Here is a 21402-nt window from a genome sequence, read left to right on the forward strand (position 1 = left end):
GTTTTTCTTTTTGACATATTTCCCAAATGTTGTTCAACAGAGCGAGGACATTTTCACAGTATGTCTGATAAGATTTTTTCTTCTGGAGAAAGTCTTATTTGTTTTATTTCGGCTAGAATAAAAGCAGTTTTTAACTTTTTAAAACCATTTTAAGGTCAATATTATTAGCCCCTTTAAGCTATTTTTTGTTATAGTCTACGGAACAAACCATCGTTATACAATAACTTGCCTAATTACCCTAACCTGCCTAGTTAACCTAATTAACCTAGTTAAGCCTTTAAATGCCACTTTAAATTATGTAGAAGTGTCTTGAAAAATATATAGTCAAGTATTATTTACTGTCATCATGGCAAAGATATAAGAAATTAGTTATTAATACTACTATGTTTAGAAATTGGTTAAAAACATAATAGTTTTGTTAAACAGAAATAAGGGGAAAAATAAACAGGGGAGCTAATAATTCAGGGGGTTTAATAATTCTGACTTCAACTGTAAATATGACTTTTAACCGCAGCAAACGTTTGTAAATTAAGGTTATTGTGAGGCTATAGACGCTAGATGGCAGCACATACTCCAATTTCACAGTTATTCGGATCAAAACACGAAGACAGAGGACATCAGTTTTGAGGTAAATGTCTCGTACAGTTTCTAAAGAAACTGGGCTTGGAAATAATTTTTTAAAATCTGTGTTACTAATGATTCAATGTTTGTGTGTCAGATGAGTCCTGAACAGCAGTTCCCAAGTCTGTTTTTTATTGTGAAATTTCCTGCCATCGAGGTTTATCGTTTATTAGTATGCTTCCACGTTTTTTTTGTACAGAAAATTAAATAATGTTGGAAGCTTGTATTATGTGTAATCAGTGTTTAACCGGGATCAGTGCTGTTTATCTTTGCTCATTGTGCTTCTGTGATTGGTTAAAGTCTACTTGAACAGTAAAGCTGCCGCAATCAGGACGCAGGAAAGCAATCAATAGCCTGCAAATCACTTTATTCTATTCTTCTCGTCCTCTTGTTTGAGTAAAGCCCGTTCACATCAAGACCGATAATTAAAACAAAAGCTATATTAGCCTCACCTACATAGTGTTTTTTTATGTCCTTGCTACAATCTTTCTATGCACGTCCTCTTTAAAATCAGGATATTTTGTAGCTTTAATCATTTATCAATCATTCATCAAACTGATGAGATTTTAATTCCTTTTAGAAAATTGATAAACATTTTCAACTTTGAGTTTGTTTTTTTTGTGTTTTAAAACATTTACTCAAAATGTCCTTTTTACATCTATTTTTATTATTATTGTTTTTTTTTTTTACTTTTTTTACAAGATACCTAGGTCTCAGGTGTCCCCAGAAAGTGTCTGTTGTTTTACCTCAAAATACACCACATATTATTTATTACCATGCTGTAGATTCCAATTTAGGAATCAAAAGAAGAGGAAGCAAAAATTGTTTTTGTCTGTGTCTTTTTAAGTGCAAATGAGCTACTGCGTCCAGATACACAAGACTATTTGGTTTTATCGTGTGTGACATCACAGTGCTTCATCAAGAAAGTTTAATATTTGCATGCATATTAAAGCTTAGTCAATTTATGTATTAAACTACAGTTATCCTTTAGCATCTTCAAAATAACCTTCAAAAATAATCAAATAAAGTGGTATCAAAAGCACAAAGTTCACATAAACATATATATGTTATGTCTGTGAACTTAAACAGCTGCAGATATCATGTTAATATTAGTTATGTGTAATAATACCATCATTGTTGTTGAAAAATCTAGCTATTCCTGAAAACTGTCATTATAATGACATCACACAGGCTGTAGAGTGATAAATGTTCCCAATAAAAAAGTTCAAAATGATGTCAGATTATTGCTTCCAATAACGACCATGGCATCAAAGGACTGCTTTGCTGTCTTTATTCTCTGTTAATTTGCTTTAATAAGCAGGCTCCCTAGTGTCACTCCAGGGATCTCCCAGCGTGTACGCATGCTTTTTAATCTCCTAACAAACAGAGGATGAAAAGTGTAAATGTATGGAATGAAAGATATAGGATGTACCATGTGTTAACTTGTTTTTTTTTTTTTTTGTGGTCACTTTCATGACCTCAGTTGGCTAACAATGTTTTGGGAAATGCACCCCAGATACAGTAGTTAGCAGCAATGGGCGGGGCTTATGACATCACATCAGGGGGCAATCTAAAACTGTATTTTCAGATACCTCTCGTGATTTATTGAGATTATGGAAAAAGTATGGGTGGATTTTTACCATTATAAGCTGGATTTATACAGGCACTTGAGATATAGTTTTAAAGAATTATGAGAATTTTGCATAATATTATCCAAGGTCCCTTTTAAAATGTCTTGCTAGCTAAATTTTGCATTGTGTTCTTGATCTGCTAAGGGTTTTTGCAGATATAGATATTCATACATACAGTTGAAATCAGAATTATTAAACCGCCTTTGAATTATTATTTTTTTAAATATATTTCCCAAATGACATTTAACAGATTCCCCATGGGTTGCGGCTGGAAGGGCATCCGCCGTGTAAAAACTTGCTGGATAAGTTGGTGGTTCATTCTGCTGTGGTGACCCCGGATTAATAAAGGGACTAAGCCTACAAGAAAATGAATGAATGAATGAATGTTTAACAGAGCAATGAATTTTTCACAATGTCTGATAATATCTTTTCTTCTTGAGAAAGTCTTATTTGTTTTATTTCAGCTAGAACAAAAACAATTTTTCATTTTTAAACACCATTTTAAGGTCAATATTATTAGCCCCTTTAAGCTATATATTGTTTCGATTGGCTACAAAACAAACCATCTTAATACAATAACTTGCCCAATTACCCTATCATGCCTAGTTAACCTAATTAACCTACTTAAGCCTTTAAATGTTATTTTAAGCTGCATAGAAGTTTCTTGAAAAATATCTAGTTAATATCAATATTATTGATTGTCATCATGGCAAACATAAAATAAACCAGTTGTTAGAGATGAGTTATTAAAACTATTATGTTTATAAATGTGTTGAAAAAAATCTCTCCATTAAACAGAAATGGGGGACAAAAATAAACAGGGCTCTAATAATTCCGACTTCAACTGTATAACTGCCATTGCATACAACTGCCATTCTTGAGTGTCCATGGACTGGTTTTAATCATTGCACATAGAAAATAGTCCTAATGAGGCATATATGCACACCCATTCTTATTATGGTTGTAGTATAGATATTTAAAACTAAACTCAGTTTAGTACTTGTTGTGAACAACCTCATAATTCAGTTAAACAACACACTAAGAATATATTTTTCATATGGACTCTAACTATTATGCAAACCTAAATGCAACGACCTTCAACTTGGTTCTTGAGTTCATTGAGCTGCGAAACCCAGCTCTCCCACTCCAGCTTTGACCTGTAAACTGTGTAACTGTGTTTGAGTAAGTGTGTTTGTTTTGAACACATTACAGAACGTGCATGTCTTATCTTGCTTAAAATCAAATGAAGTGAACTCAAATACAGCAACAGCTTATTCTTCTCTCTCTTCCTCTCTATTTGTCTGAGTGATGGTGGTGGTGTACCGGAGGCCTGTCTGAACTACACTCCTGCGTCGGGTCCTGCTGTGGTAGCAAATTACTGGCCTACCACTGGGTGTATAGTGTTACCCACTAGTGGTGATCATTGTTGTCCTCAGGTTAGTGTCTTTAAGATTTTGACTGTAAAGCAGCCAAAAAGAGGCTTTATTAAAAATAGGCAAAGAAAGAATGTTATTAACAGGAAATGTGTTCTGCTCCTTATTTTCTAAAGCAAAAGACGGTGGTGTCATTTGCTTCCAGTTATTTAGCTTCTACAAAAACACTGTGTTAAGCTGTTAACACTGCAAACTCTTATTTGATATCATGTTGTTTTACTTTGCTATTCTAATCCTAAAAACAATGATTATTACGGTTTTTATTACATTTTTACTTCGCATTCTTATTTTTAATAATCAGAAGTCTTAGAAAATACATTGGAAGCACTCTAGTACTCCTTATATGGTTAATGACTTGTGAGCAACAACAACAGCATTTATAACACAAAGAATCGATTTGGGCTTTCTTCCACACTAGAGAGGGGAAGAATTACATATTCAGATGAGATGGATTCAATATATTCATACATCTCGGTGAGAATTCGCAGGTGTTTGAGATACAAGTGTAAATGTTGCCATTATTGCTTTAGATGCCCAGATGTTCACTGCCAAAAGAGGCTTGATATCCAATAAAACTACAATTACGACAGGAGACATAAACCATGGAAAAAAATATCCGGAAAGAAAACCTTTTCCGATTTGTGTTGTAAATGTGTGCAAAAAGTGTAATAAAACAATCCCGCTTTCTCCATAGAACCGAAATAATAGATAGCATCCCATTATTTCACGTTGTCTCACCAACTCTGCAGTTTTGGCTGATGGTTTGATCTCCAGGTGTTCACTTTACTCTGTGAAAGTAACTGACCACTCGTTTTAGCCATATGATTAATTTTTCGGCTGTCAATCACAATCTGTCATGGATTATGTCAATTTAAAGCGCATAATTCTACATCAACAACCCCAAAAACAAAGCGGCTCTGCGCAACGCAGACTAGAGCAGATGGCACGTAATTGCCTTGAGGTGGAAACGGGGCGTCCATTTTACAGGTCTCGCGGGACTCGGTCGCAGTTCTCCTGTGAAAATACAGGTGCGTTTGTTTTTGTTTATCCCTCTCTCTAATCAAAGTATTGCCACGATCATTGGAAAACTGTCAATTTAGAGTGTCATAATTCACACTGGGGGACGTCAATTCAAGCGCCACTTATACCGGAGACTTGTGGGCAAACCAGGGACGGTTAACCCTCTTCACAAACATAGATGCATCATCTGTTCCTCAGATTGGAGCAGGAGATCTCTATAAATAGCCAATTGCAAGTTGTGATCATAACAGCAGCCAGAGCTGCAATGGAGCAGGTGTGCAAATGCTTCAAAATGAATTTTGCCCAGCATACACACAGCTTTAGAAGTGTAATATGTTCTGTAATTTCATTTATAGATGCGCAGTTCTGAACTGATTGGCAAGTGTGTGGATGTGTATCTGCTGCTGCAACAGAAAAGAGGAAGTAACTTTTCTGCACTCAGAGCCTGTTTATGCCTGATATTGAGATGCTTGTATTTTTTATAATAACAAGCACAAGTGAATGAAGCTAAATACAGGTTTAAAAAAAGTTTTACCATTTTCAACCTTCAACCTCAAAAATTAGCAATGGTGGACACGTCAAGCATTTAAGTAAAAGTGCAGATACTGTTACTTTAGTTAAATTATAGTTAAAAAAGCACTTTTCAGTTCAATTTGAGTAAAAAAAAAGTACTTTGATAATAAATATTAAAAATACTTATTGATGAATGTTTATTTTGCAAGAAAATGTTTACCAAATCACTGATAACTACTAATGATAATTATTGAACATTGTGCAATGAACAAGTGAAAATAACAAAATGTATTTAACACCCAAATGTAAACATAGCAAATAAAAAGACATTACATAGGGCAAAAAGTCTTAACATATTAAATGTGCCATAGAATTAAATTTTAGATATATCTAGGGATAGTTCAGTGCATAATTGTGACATACAATGAGTCTGTAACACCAACATTTCCTCATTTTCATGTAAATCCCAGAAGTCTAAAAATCGCAGTAAAAACAGGCCAATTAGAACCAATCACTGACGGTGGTAAGTTACATGGGATCATTAATATGTACGCCCTCAGCGTTTGATTGGCCACATTTCTTAGTGAGGTTTCAACAATTAAAGAATAATTTTTCCCCATTTTTTTCTGAATATTCATTCATTTATTTTCTTTTCCGGCTTAGTCGCTTTATGACTCTAGGGTTGCCACAGCGGAATAAACTTCCAACTAATCTAGCATATGTTTTACGCATCAGATGCCCTTCCAGCCCAAAAACAAAACCGGGAAACATCAAAGCACTCTTGCATTCACAAAAATACACTACAGCCAATTTAGCTTATTCAGTTCATCTATATGTCTTTGGACTGTGGGGGAAACCAGAGCACCCATAGGAAATCCACGCAAACGCAGAGAGAACATGCAAACTCCACAAAGAAATGCTGACTGACCCAGCCGGGGCTCGAACCAGTGACCTTCTGGTTGTGAGGCGATCGTGCTACACCATGACGCCATTTTCTGAATATAACACAGCTGATAATATTTCCTATGTATGTGGGACTCAAACTGTACATGTAAGGAAATTGGGAAAGTCTCTTCAACTGTATCTTTTATTAGTTTAACATGTATCTTGTGTAAATCTGTTGCAACATCCATCATCTTCTCATCTGTGACATGCATCTAAACAGTCTCTTGGTCAATGTGTGTAAATATTTTGGACATCTTGGTCACTTTTAATGCTTCCAAACTGTTTGCTGCAATTATAAATCAGCCATGTCTTGAGGTAGTTCATTTACCTTTGATGTGTGATTTTATTGGACAGGAATCGCAGGATTGAATTTTCTAATCCCCCAAAACAAGAAAAAATAAAGTAGTGACTGCAGGTTGAAGGAAAGTAGTAATGTAAAAGCACCGATACAGCACTAAAAATGTACTCAAGGGAAAGTAAAAGTACACATTTTTAAAACTACTTAGTAAATTACAATTCCTAAGAAAAACTACTCAATTAATTTGAGTATTTGTAATTAGTTACTACCACTGAGCACATGTAAACTATTGAACAAGTGTTTAGTCCACCTTTATGCATCAGGTCATAGCACTCAGCTCTTACTGTGATAATTCTAGATGAAAAGACAGCAATAAACTCATCTGTTGATGCAGGGGTTGATATTGATTTCTGCCCGTGTTTTCATACATATTAAGCCCATACAATTCTAAATACATCTCTGTAGGTCCCTTTTGTCAAATATAATTATAATTTAGACTATATTTTATTCTCAACACATAACTCTTACATCAGTTGCCGACAGATTGCTCACTCGCTCCTAACATAAACCTCTTTATGTTCAACCATTCAGTTGAAACAATAGCCATTTAACAGGACATCTTAGCTTGTTCAAAATTTTTTTTTTGAAAATTGAAGTATTATTTGGCATGTTTATTTCAGAGTACATCACACTGTTTAAGCATCAGAGATAAGAGTAAGAGCAGAGCTCATTAATATTCACAAACCTATCAAATAAGGTAAAAACTGAGCTCTCTTTCTAGGTCCAATCTCTAGGGATATAAATGGTCTTGTAAAACTGTTTCTGGAGATTTATGCCACTTAAGCAATATTCCTTCTGAACAGATATAAACATTATGCAGTCTATGGCATTCTAATGAACGCAATGTAAGCATACTAGTTTTATATTAAATACATGCAACTCCAGCTAGGTAAATGCAGGACTAGCTTAACATTTATTTTCAGTTTTTAAATAAAGCCTCCAATTGCAACAGTAAACACATATATTGACATGTCCAAGTATTTTGTTATGCTGGTTGAAAATCTCAAAAGCACTCTTTAGGTTGAGTGGTCTGAATGTATTTATGTAGTCTGTGGAAGACGTAGGACCAAAAAAATTCCAATCAAAATGTCACCCCAAACATTACAGTAGGCTGGTCTTTCATCCTGGATGTCAACATATGGATTTACAAAGCTCTGTGCACCCTGTTTCTGCAGACAGGATAAATCATCAGTGCGTTTCCACTATGCAGACTGACTTATTTTTGTGATATATTATGTTTTTTGGACTGTATTGCTTTCTCACTGGTAAATGAGACATGAGGTAATCTCACTCTCTCGTCTTGTCACTTGAGCCTCAGGTCTGCCTGTGTGTGTGTTGTGTTCATGTGTTTTGAGCATGGCTTTGGTCAGTTATTATCCAGGGAGAGCAGGATCTTTGTGTTTTAAAGCTTGCTTGCAATTGCTAGCCTCTCTGAAACGGCCTACCCTACCCTTAAACAGCTCAACTGTTCACTGCATTTTTACTCACATTTAATAAATGTTTTAAATCTAACAATTCTGCATTAGTAACTTACACTCGCCGGCCACTTTATTAGGTACTCCTGTCCAACTGCTCGTTAACGCAATTTTCTAATCAGCCTATCACATGAGCGCAACTCAATGTATTTAGGCATGTAGACATGGTCAAGATCATCTGCTGCTGTTCAATCTGAGCATCAGAATAAGGGAGAAAAGTGATTTAAGGGATTTTGAACATGGCATGGATGATGGTGCCAGACAGGCTGGAGTGAGTATTTCAGAAACGGCTGATCTACTGCGATTTTCACACACAACCGTCTCTAGGGTTTACAGAGAATGGTCAGAGAAAAGAGAAAATATCCAGTGAGTGGCAGTTTTATGGGCGCAAATGCCTTGTTGATGCCAGAGGTCAGAGAAGAATGGCCAGATTGGTTCGAGCTGAAAGAAAGGCAACAGTAGCTGTATTTCACTCATTACCACAGAGGCATGCGGAAGAGCATCTCTAAATGCACAATACATGGCTCGAAATTGCGACCATTTTAATCACATATGCGCCAAAAATTTTATCTATGCGACGGCAAATTATATTTAGAAGCATTTGTGTGGGTGCATAAAATTGGTGTCGTGCGACCAGTTTTCACAGCAAAAATGTTTACGGATTTAGGAGGCATTCACACATTATGCACCTTAAAAACACCAAACTAACCTCAGGAATGGTTTAAAACAGTTGACATGTCAACTTGCTACAGTAAACAAAGACCACAATGCTTGTCCCGCCTTCAAGCGCTTCTTATTGGCCCACTGCGCTAAAACAGAACATGAATGGATTGGTAAATATCAGCTGTCTATCACTCAGTTTCGATGACAGAGAGAATAGAAACAACACAGGCAGATTTAGTTTTAGAAATCACCTAAAGTTACAGATAATGGCAGATCTGATTATTGATCATATAATGAATGTCAATCCAGCATTTACACTTTTCGAAGAGTGGATAAAAGACTTCCAGTGGTTAAAGTCCGCTATGAATATGACTAAAGCATTCACCGTAAAGCCGGTAGAACGGAGTTTTCAGGTAACCGTGTTTTCCACTGAATCTACACATTTTAAGCACAAGATGTTCTAGTGAAGTTTCATAAACTAATTTCGAGAGGGGCACGTGATATGATTGAGCACTGCTGGCCACTCATCCGTAATCAGTAATAATCCAATCAGAGTGATCCTAGCTTAATATAAATGGATCACTTTCTCCTTATTGCTCTTGATTTTCTCCTTATTGCTCTTGATCCTGATTGATCTTCATTTTGGAAGAATCCCCCCTTCCACCCCATCTCCTCCTTTTTCTCCCCTTTCTAAAGGGGGAGCTATCGAGACCTACCTGATCTCGGATCCCCTGATATGCTTATTGACCGGGCGGGAGCCCTGGGCTCAAATTTTTCCGAGCTCAGGGTTCTCTCCCGGGACAGCATGCCAAACCTGCTTTAAATGCCAAGCATATCTAAGTGGGAACTCTTGAAACGTTGTTTAATCCTTCATTTAATAGTCACAATGCTGTTAGTCGTGGGATTGACACCGTGTTCACCATCGCTAAAGAGCATGCATTCACCGAGGTTAAACTAATATTGCAGCTCGTGAAAAGACTGTTATTGATATTAAGATGACGTATGCAAAAAATAAGTTATATGTCAAAATCATCTGTGCAATATCAGCCACCACCCGTGAGAACAGCAGTTATTATTTTTCATTCAGTTCATCTCTTTCACGTCAAGCAGTGCGTGCAAGGCCCGTGGGCGCATGCAGATTTTTGCTTATTTGTTAGTTTTGATTACAGTTGATTTCAAATGCAATAAATTTGTTAATACAAAACGTGTAATAACGGTGCTCATAATTTTCGGTGGGTGCGACTAAATTTTGTCTGGTGCGCGTATATTTTTGAAGTTAGGAGCACCGGTGCTACCAAGAAAAAAGGTTAACTTCGAGCCCTGCAACACGTCCAACCTTGAGGCGGATGGGCTAAAGCAGCAGAAGACCACACTGGGTGCCAGTCCTGTCAGCTAAGAACAGGAAATGTAGTGGAAAGGGGGATTCGCATCATAGATGTGCAGCCAACAAATCTGCAGCAGCTGCGTGATGCTATCATGTCAGCATGGACTAAAATCTCCGAGTAATTTTACAGTACCTTGTTGAATCTATGCCATGAATGATCTGAAGGCAAACTGGGGTACAGTAAGGTGTACCTAATAAAGTGGCCAGTGAGTGTATATTTTCATCAGTTGTGGGCAGTCAAGGTGAGAAGAGAAGCTTGAGATTTGCTCTGAACTGATCATTTGAATCAGTTGTTAATTGCAGACTCACTCTCGATTCTATAGATTGTTAACTGCAGACTTTCTGAACAGATCATTTGAGTGAGTTGTTGAATCTGGAACAGATAAAATCAGGCCGGTCCATTTCATTAATTATTTTGTAATATTGCATTGAAAAACACTTGTAGCCCATACATACACCTGTCCCTAGGTGCTCCTTTCAAAGAAATCAAGAAAATGGACAAGGTAGTCTTAGCCCCAGTTTGTTGATGTGAGACAAATTTGGAAAATCCAAAACATATTTTTTTCAGTCCTGTGCTAAGATCTGTAGTCTTTGATTTCAGGTGTGACATGTTCACCGACAGCCCTTTAATGGCCGTTGCAATCAAAAACCTCCTCCAATTAAATCCTGTCAGGGTTAGATATGTTTAGTTGGACTATCATCGACTTTCATTTTGCTTCGATTGATGACGTAAAACTCCAGATGGGTCTTCTTGCATGCATTCGATTTTGATGCGTTTTGATTGTCATGCAGCCTGACATTGTGACAGCTGAGATCTTAAGGTGTGACATTCGTACAGCCTGACAAGCTACAATATTAAAGGCCGATAAAAAAAAATCCAACAATGCGTGTCTGGAATAAGACACCAAGTGTAAATGGGAGTTTGTCTTCCTTTGTCATCTAAATTTGATATCAGGTGCAGGGTTGTATTGCGATCATGAAAGTTTTGCTACTTGAAACAAACACATTGCTTATGTGTAATCTTATTAAGTAAAACATCATCTTATTTTAGAGGCTAACATTAAATGATATTAAATACATGACCAGAGCATCATTTGGGGTCTGTCTGTATTCATGACTGCCTGTCTGTCTTATTTTTGGAGATGGCCGCCTCATAATTCTCTATGCAGGAAAACCCTGCAGGTGTAAACAGGACATTGGGCTCTCTAAATTAAAGTACTGGCTGCATTTTAGCTAATTCTGGTCTGTGAATATTCTCATATGATAACTTATTTCTGTCTGTTTACCTTTTGTAGTGGATTGTAAGTTTTGTTATGTATAACAGGTTCCACGACATTTCTGTGTAATTAATTATCTAAGCAGGGACACGTAAGTGACACTCAGGGGAGGATGACAGAAGCTTTTAAACAAATCCCTGCGCTTCTCGACTTGGCTCTCCGTCACCTTCAACTCTCACGGACTGCATCTGTGCACTTTCCTAAATGCCAGAGTTTGTGTCTTTCTGGCATTTCATAACCACACTGCTTCCAGATCCCTGGCAGACACACATACGGTGATTTGCTGTGACCAAATGACCGGAAGTCATTCATTTTCAGTGAAAGTTGGCGATTTATGGTGACATGATCGACAGCGACTGTTGGTGATGCAATATGAATTCCAAAGTCCCTATTAAGGCGAGTTAGTTCACTCGGCAGCCGGTTTGGCAACACCGCTGGTGCCAGGCTGTTTTTTTTAGGCAAGTGCAGCTTCTCTTTTTGGAAGTATATTTCCTCCCATAAGGGAAATATCAGACATTGGTAAAAAAATAATTGGAATAATCATAAATGAGAAGTTAATGTTGACAAAATAAACATAAAATGTCAAAATTATAAAGTCGAGTCAAACTATATTTATACAGAACTTTAGGGCTGTACAGAAAATATACAACAAAATAAGCATACTATTATATAAAATATAAGATAAATAAAAGATAAAATATTGTTAAAGTAGCTAAAAAGGAATATAGATTAAAATAACCAGTTTTTAAAGTAGGAGTTTTAAGAGCTGATTTAAATGAGAACTTGGAAGAGGCCTGTCTTTTTAAATTCCTTAATTTTAAGATGTGTGTGTGTGTGTGTGTGTGTGTGTGTGTGTGTGTGTGTGTGTGTGTGTGTGTGTGTGTGTGTGTGTGTGTGTGTGTGTGTGTGTGTGTGTGTGTGTGTGTGTGTGTGTGTGTGTGTTTGCGTTTTAATAACTCATTTCTAATAACTGATTTATTTTATCTTTGCCATATGACAGTAAATAATATTTGACTAGATATTTTTCAAGACACTTCTATACAGCTTAAAGTGACATTTAAAGGCTTAACTTGGTTAATTAGGTTAACTAAGCAGGTTATGGTAATTAGGCAAGTTATTGTATAATGATGGTTTGTTCTGTAAACTATCAAAAAAATTACCTTAAAGGGGCTAATAATTTTGACCTTCAAATAATTAAAAAAAAAAAATTTAAACTGCTTTTATTCTAGCCGAAATAATACAAATAAGACTTTCCTCAGAGGAAAAAATGTTATCAGACATACTGTAAAAATGTCCTTGCTCTGTTAAACATAATTTGGGAAATATTTAAAAAAGAAATACAAATTCAAAGGGGCTAATAATTCTGACTTCAGCTGTATATACGCACATAGAACAAGAACAAACATTGACTCGTACTGTAGACATACAGTAGCCAAAAATTTTTTGATCTAGTCCTTAAAATCTGAGTCTCTCCATCTGAATAACATATATCATATTAGAAAACCAGTTCTGGAATGAGGGGGGGTAAAGGTGATTTCCAATTATTAAGCACTAGTCTTTTAGCCTCCACCATGCCTTGCATTAAAGAGTCTTGCATTGTTTGAGGGAGAGATGTGTTTTGTGAGAAACCAAAGATGGCCACTTCGGCATCTGGTGGAAAAGATCTGCTGTAAGCTTTGGTCCACCAGTCAAATATGTTTGTTGGAAGAGGCCTGTCTAATGGGAGGCGGCAAATCATTCCAAAGTCTAGGACGTACCACAGAGAAAGCACGATCCCCTCTAAGCTTATACGCTTTGTTTTTGGCACAATCAAGAGGCGCTGATCAGCTGACCTGAGAGAATGAGAGGGCTTATAGGGGTGTATCAGCTCAGAGATATAAGGTGAGGCAAGACCATTGAGGGATTTAAAAACAAATCAATCTTAAACTGTATTCTAAAATTCACTGTCAACCAATGAACAGAAGGTAACACAGGGGAAATGTGGTCATATTTGTGAGTACCAGTTAACAGGTGTGAACCATTTGCAAACAGGCAAGATCCGCTACTCCACACACACAGTGCATTACATTAATCTAACCGAGTGGTCACTAAAGCATGGATTACTGTCTCCAACTGTTGTTTTGGTATATATTGCTTTATTTTTTGCTAGCTGTCTTAATTTAAAAACACTAGATTTAACTATTATTTAGCAGATTTAACCATTTTACTGCTCCAATCTGATTATCAGTTTAAAAGTAAACTGAGATAAACAAATAATATAGTTATATCATAAAATGTCAAAAAGGAGATTAAATTTGACAAAATGACAAGATTTTGAGAGCCATAATAATGAATTATAAGCAAATTTAAAAAATGAAGATAAAGGTTTATATATATATATATATATATATATATATATATATATATATATATATATATATATATACTTTTTTTTTTTTTTTTGCAGAATCTCAAAATATACTGATAAGTTATCTCCTTGATAAGTCATAATACTTTTGACCTAAAATGTTGAAACAAAACTGTGCCAAAAACATGCAGCGCAGTCTGATGCAAACCCTTTTGCTTTTGAACCTCACTGCTATTTTTAAGCAAATTTGTAACATATACTATATAGTATATATTATATCTATTACAAATTTAATACTATATAATATATAGTATATATTATAATATAATAAATTATATATATAAATTATATATAATTTATAAAATAGATACTTCCTTCAAATCTGCACAAAAAGTTACACTTTTTATGTAGTTTATAGTTTCATATTGGTCTTTTTCATCTATATACATTACACTGTTTTTTTTTTTTTTTTGTGGTAAACCAAAAAAATAAACATGTATTATTATATCTAACAAAAAGTATTTAGCTATTTTAACGCTTGTGAATCCTTATTATCATTTTTTAGCTTTTCTAGTGCTTTTGTCTTTGTTAATGCAATATTTTTTTTTAATTGAAATTAAAATATTTTGCTTTCATTTCCTTACAGAAATCTGTTTTACAGTAGCTTCAAAAACTAGTTACACTAGTTACAAGGACAAAAAAGGACTTAATGCTGCAATATTTCATCCCAGTGCCATTTAAGAAATATTTTTGGATGAATAAATGCATAACAAAGTCACGATTTCAGAGTTTGTGTACTGTCAATTTTCTGTACATTTGTAATTTGTGCGGGACTAAAAATGATAATACATCATAATACATCCAACACTATATACAGTTGAAGTCAGAATTATTAGCCCCCCTAAATTATTAGCCCCTGTGTTTATTTTTCCCCTAATTTCTGTTTAATGGAGAGATGCTTTCAGCACATTTCTAAACATAATAGTTTTAATAACTTATTTTTAATAACTGATTTATTTTATCTTTGCCATGATGACAGTAAATAATATTTGACTAGATATTTTTCAAGGCACTTCTATACTTCTGACCTTAATATGGTTTTAACAAAATTTAAAAACTACTTTTATTCTAGCCAAAATAAAACAAAATAAGACTTTGTACAGAAGAAAAAATATTGTCAGACATACTATGAAATTTCCTTGTTCTGTTAAACATCATTTAGGAAATATTTAAAAAAAGAAAATCTAATTAAAAGCAGGGCTAATAATTCTGCCTTCAACTGTATATATCTAGACAAACCAATTACGACCAGTTTTAAATCAGGATAAATGGTTAAAATGAATTTTAATTAATTAAATAAAAAACTCATTTTTACTGAGGTAATTTTTGTTTTAAATTTACAGAATTTCAAACTATAATAAATACTAATAAGTTATCTCCCTAATAAGTCCTAATATTTTTGACCTAAAATGTTGAAACAGACAAAAGACAAAACAGAATTTGATACAATCTCTAAATCATTACAAAAAAGTTAAAAACTTTGCTGCATAATTGTAATGTGTGGAAAAATATCATGTAAACAAATGTCTGTATTTCAGACATCAGAAAATGTGCCATGCAGCACAGTTTGATTGAAACCCTTTTGCTCTTGAACCTCTGTGCAGGTGTATAGTGAGCTATAAAATGTGACACAATAAATGACATAATATATATTATATAAGTAATCCAAATTTGCATCCAAAAAAATCCCTTGACAAATTGGTAATTCCATTAAGCCACAGCACATGTTGAATCTACAGGGCTGACTAGGCTGTCCAAGCCCTCGTGTGTTTTCCTCCAACTGAATATGCAGAAACCTGGCTCAGGTGGTCAATTTAAAGATGAATGGCTCAGAGATGCCGCAAGGAATGCACCGGAAATGGGATAGGGCATGAATTCCAAACAAGCTCGCTGGAGATTGGCGGCGCTGTATAATACCTTTCTCTTTTTTATCAAACTAATAAATTACAGCCCATCTCTCTGATAACTAGGAAGAGAAAGTGCTCGATTTAGACCCCAGATGTGACCCAGGGTTACCTGGCAACTGGACAAACTCAGAAAAAAATAAAACATTGTGAAATCATTGGCTGGTTAAGGGGAAAAAAGAAACAGAGTGGGAGAAAGAAGAGTAAGTACACAAAAATGACCTTTCTTTTTCGTGATAACCTGACATTTCTGTACATCAGTTGAGGCAGATTTAAATGTGCGTGTTGGAACATGTGACATATTGTCCTAACAATAGTGTTGTTTATGCCGTTAAATGCCTGTAAATCAGTCATCCCATGATATAAGCATGTGCAATTGTGTCTTTATTATAACTCTTTTTGTCTTCCCCATGCTTCTCTTCTTTGAAAAGGGATTATAGTATTTAGTGCTGTTCATATTCACTGGTGCATGTTTAGTTATGCTGGAAATTGCAGCTCCTTTGTTAGGCACACATGTTGCCTGAAGCCTCTGAGGATAGAAAAGCTCTCCAAAGATGTGTGCTGGAGTTTACTGCTTTTTTAAAAAAAAATTGTCATATATATATATATATATATATATATATATATATATATATATATATATATATATATATATATATATATATATATATATATATACAATTTATAAAGTTACACTACCTTGGAAAAGTTAATCATGTAGTTTATAGCTTCATATTGGGTTTTTTCATCTACACTTACCGGCCACTTTATTAGGTACACATATCCAACTGCTCCTTAACGCAAATTTCTAATCAGCCAATCACATGGCAGCAAATCAATGCATTTAGGCATGTAGACATGGTCAAAGCGATCTTCTGCGGTTCAAACCGGGCCTCAGAATGGTGTAGAAAAGTGATTTAAGTGACTTTGAACTTTGTTAGTGCCAGACGCTGGTCTGATTATTTCAGAAATTACTGATATACCGGGGTTTTCACGCACAACCATCTCTAGGGTTTACAGAGAATGGTCTGAAAAATAGAAAATATCCAGTAAGTGGCAGTTCTGCGGGCACAAATGCCTTGTTGATGCCAGAGGTCAGAGGAGAAGGGCCAGACTGGCTCGAGCTGATAGAAAGGCAACAGTAACTCAATTAACCACTCGTTACAACTGAGGTATGCAGACAAGCATCTCTGAATGCACAACACATTCAACCTTGAGGCAGATGGGCTATAGCAGCAGAAACCACACCGGGTGCCACTCCTGTCAGCTAAGAACATGGAAACTGAGGCTCCAATTCGCACAGGCTTACCAAAATTGGACAATAAAGGATTGTAAAAACGTTGCCTGGTCTGATGAGTTGTAATAATGGTTCAGGCTGGTGGCGGTTGTGTAATGGTGTGGGTGATATATCTTAGTACATTTTGGGCCCATTAGTACCAAATGAGGATCGTGTTAATGCCACAGCCTATTATTGCTGAACATGTCCATCCCTTTAAGACCACAGTGTACCCATCTTCTGACAGCTATTTCCAGCAGGATAACCACCATGTATTTAAGCATGAATCATCTCAGACTGTTTTTTTGAACATGACAATGAGTTCACTGTACTCAAATGGCCTCCACAGACTCCAGATCCCAATCCATTAGAGCACCTTTGGGATGTGGTGGAACGGGAGATTCGCTTCATAGATGTGTAGCCAACAAATCTGCAGCAATTGCATGATGGTATTATGTCAATATGGACTAAAACCTCTGTGAAATATTTCCAGTACCTTGTTGAATCTTTGCCATGAGTGATTAAGGCAGTTCTGAAGGCAAACGGGGGTCCCACTCAGTACTAGTAAGGTGTACCTAATAAAGTGGCCGATGAGTGTATATACTATAGCACTGTTTTTGGCATGGTAAACAAAAATAAACAGACATATAATTACATCTAGTTAAGGATTTTATTATTTTAACAATCCTGCATCCTTACTGACATTTTAAGCCTATCTAATGCTTTTGTCTTTGCTGATGCAAATTTTTTATTAGAATTAAAATATTTCGCCCTCATTTTCTTACAGAAATCTGTTTTACAGTTAGGGGAAAAAAAAGAAATAAATGATTAAATGCATACCAAATCCAAGTACATTTTAAAGTGTGTTGAGAATTTTGTACACTTGTAATTTGACACTTGACTAAAAATGATAATATGTAAAATGTTAATGTTTTTTCACAATGTTTTATCCAACACTGACTATGTTTACATGGACATCAGTGATCGAATTACTTGCCTTAATCTGAATAAGACAATAATATGATTACAGTGTTTACATGAGTTGCTTTTATAATGTTTCTTTCATGATCCCATTTTACATGTCATAGCACATAATTTGATTAACGTCATTGTGTCACTGCGCTATCCACATTTCCTCCAGAGATGTATGTAATTTTGGGTGTTTTATTATTAATTTGTTGACTTTAACTGCAGTTTGGCACTTTCACTTTCATTCAGGGACATTTCATGCTTGCCCCTCTGTGACAAACGAGATATTGGATGCGAGTATGAACTGCTGGAAGTGCTGGAGTGTTGTTTTAATTTGATATTGCACGCTGTATGGGGGGAAAAAAACCTCTGCATTTCACAATGCAGGTGTCTGTGGTCCTTCAATGACTCAGTAGGTGCAGAGAAAAGTGTCAATCAGCCATGTGTGAATTTAAGGTGTCTGTACTGTACTTCAGTAATGTGACTAAAATCGGCATACTCCACATGTCTTAATTCGATTTCTGTTTAGTTGGATTATGACTTTAGTCAGATTAAGGTTATCAAAAATCACTGTTTACATGGTAGACTCTTAATCAGAGTATTGCTTTAATTGTTTTAAAATTTAATTATTGGTGTCCATGTAAACATATTCACTATACCCATCCCCCCATCTAGTAACCTACGGTGTTAACCTTTTTTCAGTTGCTGCAGTAATCCATTTAAATAATTTTTATTATTCAAAATGATAACGTCAATCTACTAACAGTTTTAAGCACATAAATAGGCATAAATGCAAGTGAGTGTGTTTTTCCAATTAACCAGCACTCATAATCTCAAGAGAGAGCCAATTAAGATTATAGACTTTGAGCAGTCATGTCCAGACATGTATCCCAGCCTGACTGGATCACAGACACACATACACAAAAAAAAAAAAAAAAAAAAAAAACTCAGGCAGGCCCTGTTTTCATCTTTCATCTGGGAAATCCAGCATCTCAGACCCTGAGCGCCTGCAGGACACGACCCTCTCTTTCTTCCACTCGATCTGTCTCTCTTATTCAGACTCCTGAGGTACATCGCAGATTTCACTTTACATTCTGTGATGATCACCCAATTTACATGTTAGCCCTCTCCCTTAGGCATCATTACCACAGCAACCCGTCCCCTCAGAGACCAAGAGAAAACAAGACTCCTATATTTCCATCATAAATACACACAACACACACTCGCATTACGGCTCTTCCCTCGAGGGTGTGTAAACTACAGGGAAATCGGCGTGTAAAAGTAGGAAAAGAGACTCCAGGCCAGGGCAAACCCATCACGTGACTGCTGATCTATATTATATCGGAGGAAAGAAGCAGCACCCAATCAAATCACTCGAGTCATCTGTAGTACAAATAAAAACAAAAGCAAATAAATAAATAAACGAATAAATAAAGTGGACCTACAGTAAATTTGAGGTTGGGGGAGAGAGGGAAAATACGGGGGAAGGGCCTTCATCATAGGGATTGCCACTCTTCATTAGAGGGATGATTATGGTCGTAGAGGAAAGGCCCAAGGGAAATACTGTGATTTTTTTTTTTTTTTTTTTTTTTTGAGGTGAGAGGCAAATGAATTGAGAAAGAAAGAGGGATGGACATATGGATGAATGGATAGATAATTATGGGATAGATAGATAGATAGATAGATAGATAGATAGATAGATAGATAGATAGATAGATAGATAGATAGATAGATAGATAGATAGATAGATAGATAGATAGATCTTAAATAATGGAAACAAACACATGGATGGATGGATGGATGGATGGATGGATGGATGGATGGATGGATGGATGGATGGATGGATGGATGGATGGATGAATGGATGGATGGATGGATGGATGGATGGATGGATGGATGGATGGATGGATGGATAAAAAAGACTACAGACAGATGGATGGAAAGGTAGAAATAAAGGGGAAAAAAGAGTCAGAGAAAAGAAAGAAAAAATGGCAGATGAAAGAATGGAGACAAACAAAAATGGAGGAACGAATGGACAGAATAGAAAGGTCTACAAACAACAAAATTATAAAGAAGGCAGAGAAAATAGAGAAAGAATAAACAAAGGACAACTGAAAATGTATGGATGAAAAAGAAAGGACTATAAATGGATGGATGGATAGATACGAATAAAAAAGAAAACAGAAAGAACAAACTGACAAATAAATCCGATAATATAAAAGACAGAATAACAAAAGAGGATAGACAGATAAATGAAAATAATCAAAAAAGCATGGATGCATGAATAAGTTAAATGACAATAGATAGATAGATAGATAGATAGATAGATAGATAGATAGATAGATAGATAGATAGATAGATAGATAGATAGATAGATAGATAGATAGATAGATAGATAGATAGATAGATAGATAGATAGATAGATAGAAAAGAAGGAAAGGAAAAAGCAGATGAAAAAATGGAGGGATGAATGAACAGATGGAAGGAAAAGAAAGGACTGCAAACAGAACAAAAAAGAAGGCAGAGAAAGAATAAACAAAGGGGGATTGACAGGTGAAAGAACTGAGGTAAATTAAAATGGATGGATGAAAAAAGGACTACAGATAGATGGATGGATGGATGGATGGATAGATTTAAAGAAGAAAACAAAGTACTTACAAAAGGATCTGAGAAATGATTGACAGAAAGAAAGACAATAACGAAATAGTATAGACATGAAAGAAAATAAACAAACAAAAAGCATGGAAGAAAGAAAAAGTTGAAAGATAGATAGATAGATAGACAGACAGACAGACAGACAGACAGACAGACAGACAGACAGACAGACAGACAGACAGACAGACAGATAGATAGATAGATAGATAGATAGATAGATAGATAGATAGATAGATAGATAGATAGATAGATAGATAGATAGATAGATAGAAAGGAAGTGAGTCTGGCAGCTGCTCCTCCCGCTCTCCTCAGGCAAGACACCAGTTCCTCATATCCATGTGTCCACTTCACTCCCGTCATCCAGAAACACACGCGGCTGCACTGACATGACAGACACGAGACATGATGTGAAAACCAACAGAGTCTCCTGGACAAAGAAGATGAGGTCGAGTCCACATCAAACACTCTGCAGTAACACACTTATTGAGGCACAGGCACATCACTACAACTTTATGTATGTGCCCGTAACAATCTGTCACTTTGCCTTAACATTACATGGATCTGTCCTTGCATCGCCTTTCACTTGCGATCTGTCTGGTTTCTCACTATGACCACTGCCGTTGTTTTTTCATTCTGTTCACTATTTTGCAAGCCTGTTTTCTCTGTCCCTTTGCCTAGTCACCATGAACCACGTCCGATCGATAGGATGCAGTCATATTTCAAACTCACAGAAGAATATTACAGTCCACGCTGCTTGTAGATTGAATGTGAGTAGAGCGTGCAATCTTTCAACATATACAGCTCTGGAGAAAAAACCATTAAAAACCAGTGAGTAGAGTGTTTATTTGTTTTAATTTATGCTAATAATGTG

The 21402-nt window shown here is 35.8% G+C and overlaps 1 protein-coding gene across 6 annotated transcripts in view; it reads left to right on the top strand.

The window, feature by feature from the left end:
• The window catches only part of cnga4 (cyclic nucleotide gated channel subunit alpha 4), a 39897-nt gene that overhangs the window by 11916 nt on the left and 6579 nt on the right, over window positions 1–21402 (top strand). For 2 of the 6 annotated variants that reach the window (XR_015499653.1, XR_015499654.1), the window contains 2 exons: window positions 534–628; window positions 3559–3688. Coding sequence is in view for 3 of the 6 variants with exons in the window: in XM_087268116.1 (XP_087124242.1) it covers window positions 3559–3688; window positions 14314–14331 (148 nt within the window). In the remaining 3 variants the exon portion in view is untranslated. Of the gene's footprint in view, window positions 1–533; window positions 629–3558; window positions 3689–5061; window positions 5416–14313; window positions 14453–21402 lie in introns of those variants that run through there. The other 4 variants (XM_087268115.1, XM_087268118.1, XR_015499652.1 and 1 more) reach the window with 3 other exon arrangements.

Source organism: Danio rerio, chromosome 9, assembly GCF_052040795.2.
Source record: "Danio rerio strain M-AB ecotype USA chromosome 9, GRCz13ab, whole genome shotgun sequence".
NCBI classification, from domain to species: domain Eukaryota; kingdom Metazoa; phylum Chordata; class Actinopteri; order Cypriniformes; family Danionidae; genus Danio; species Danio rerio.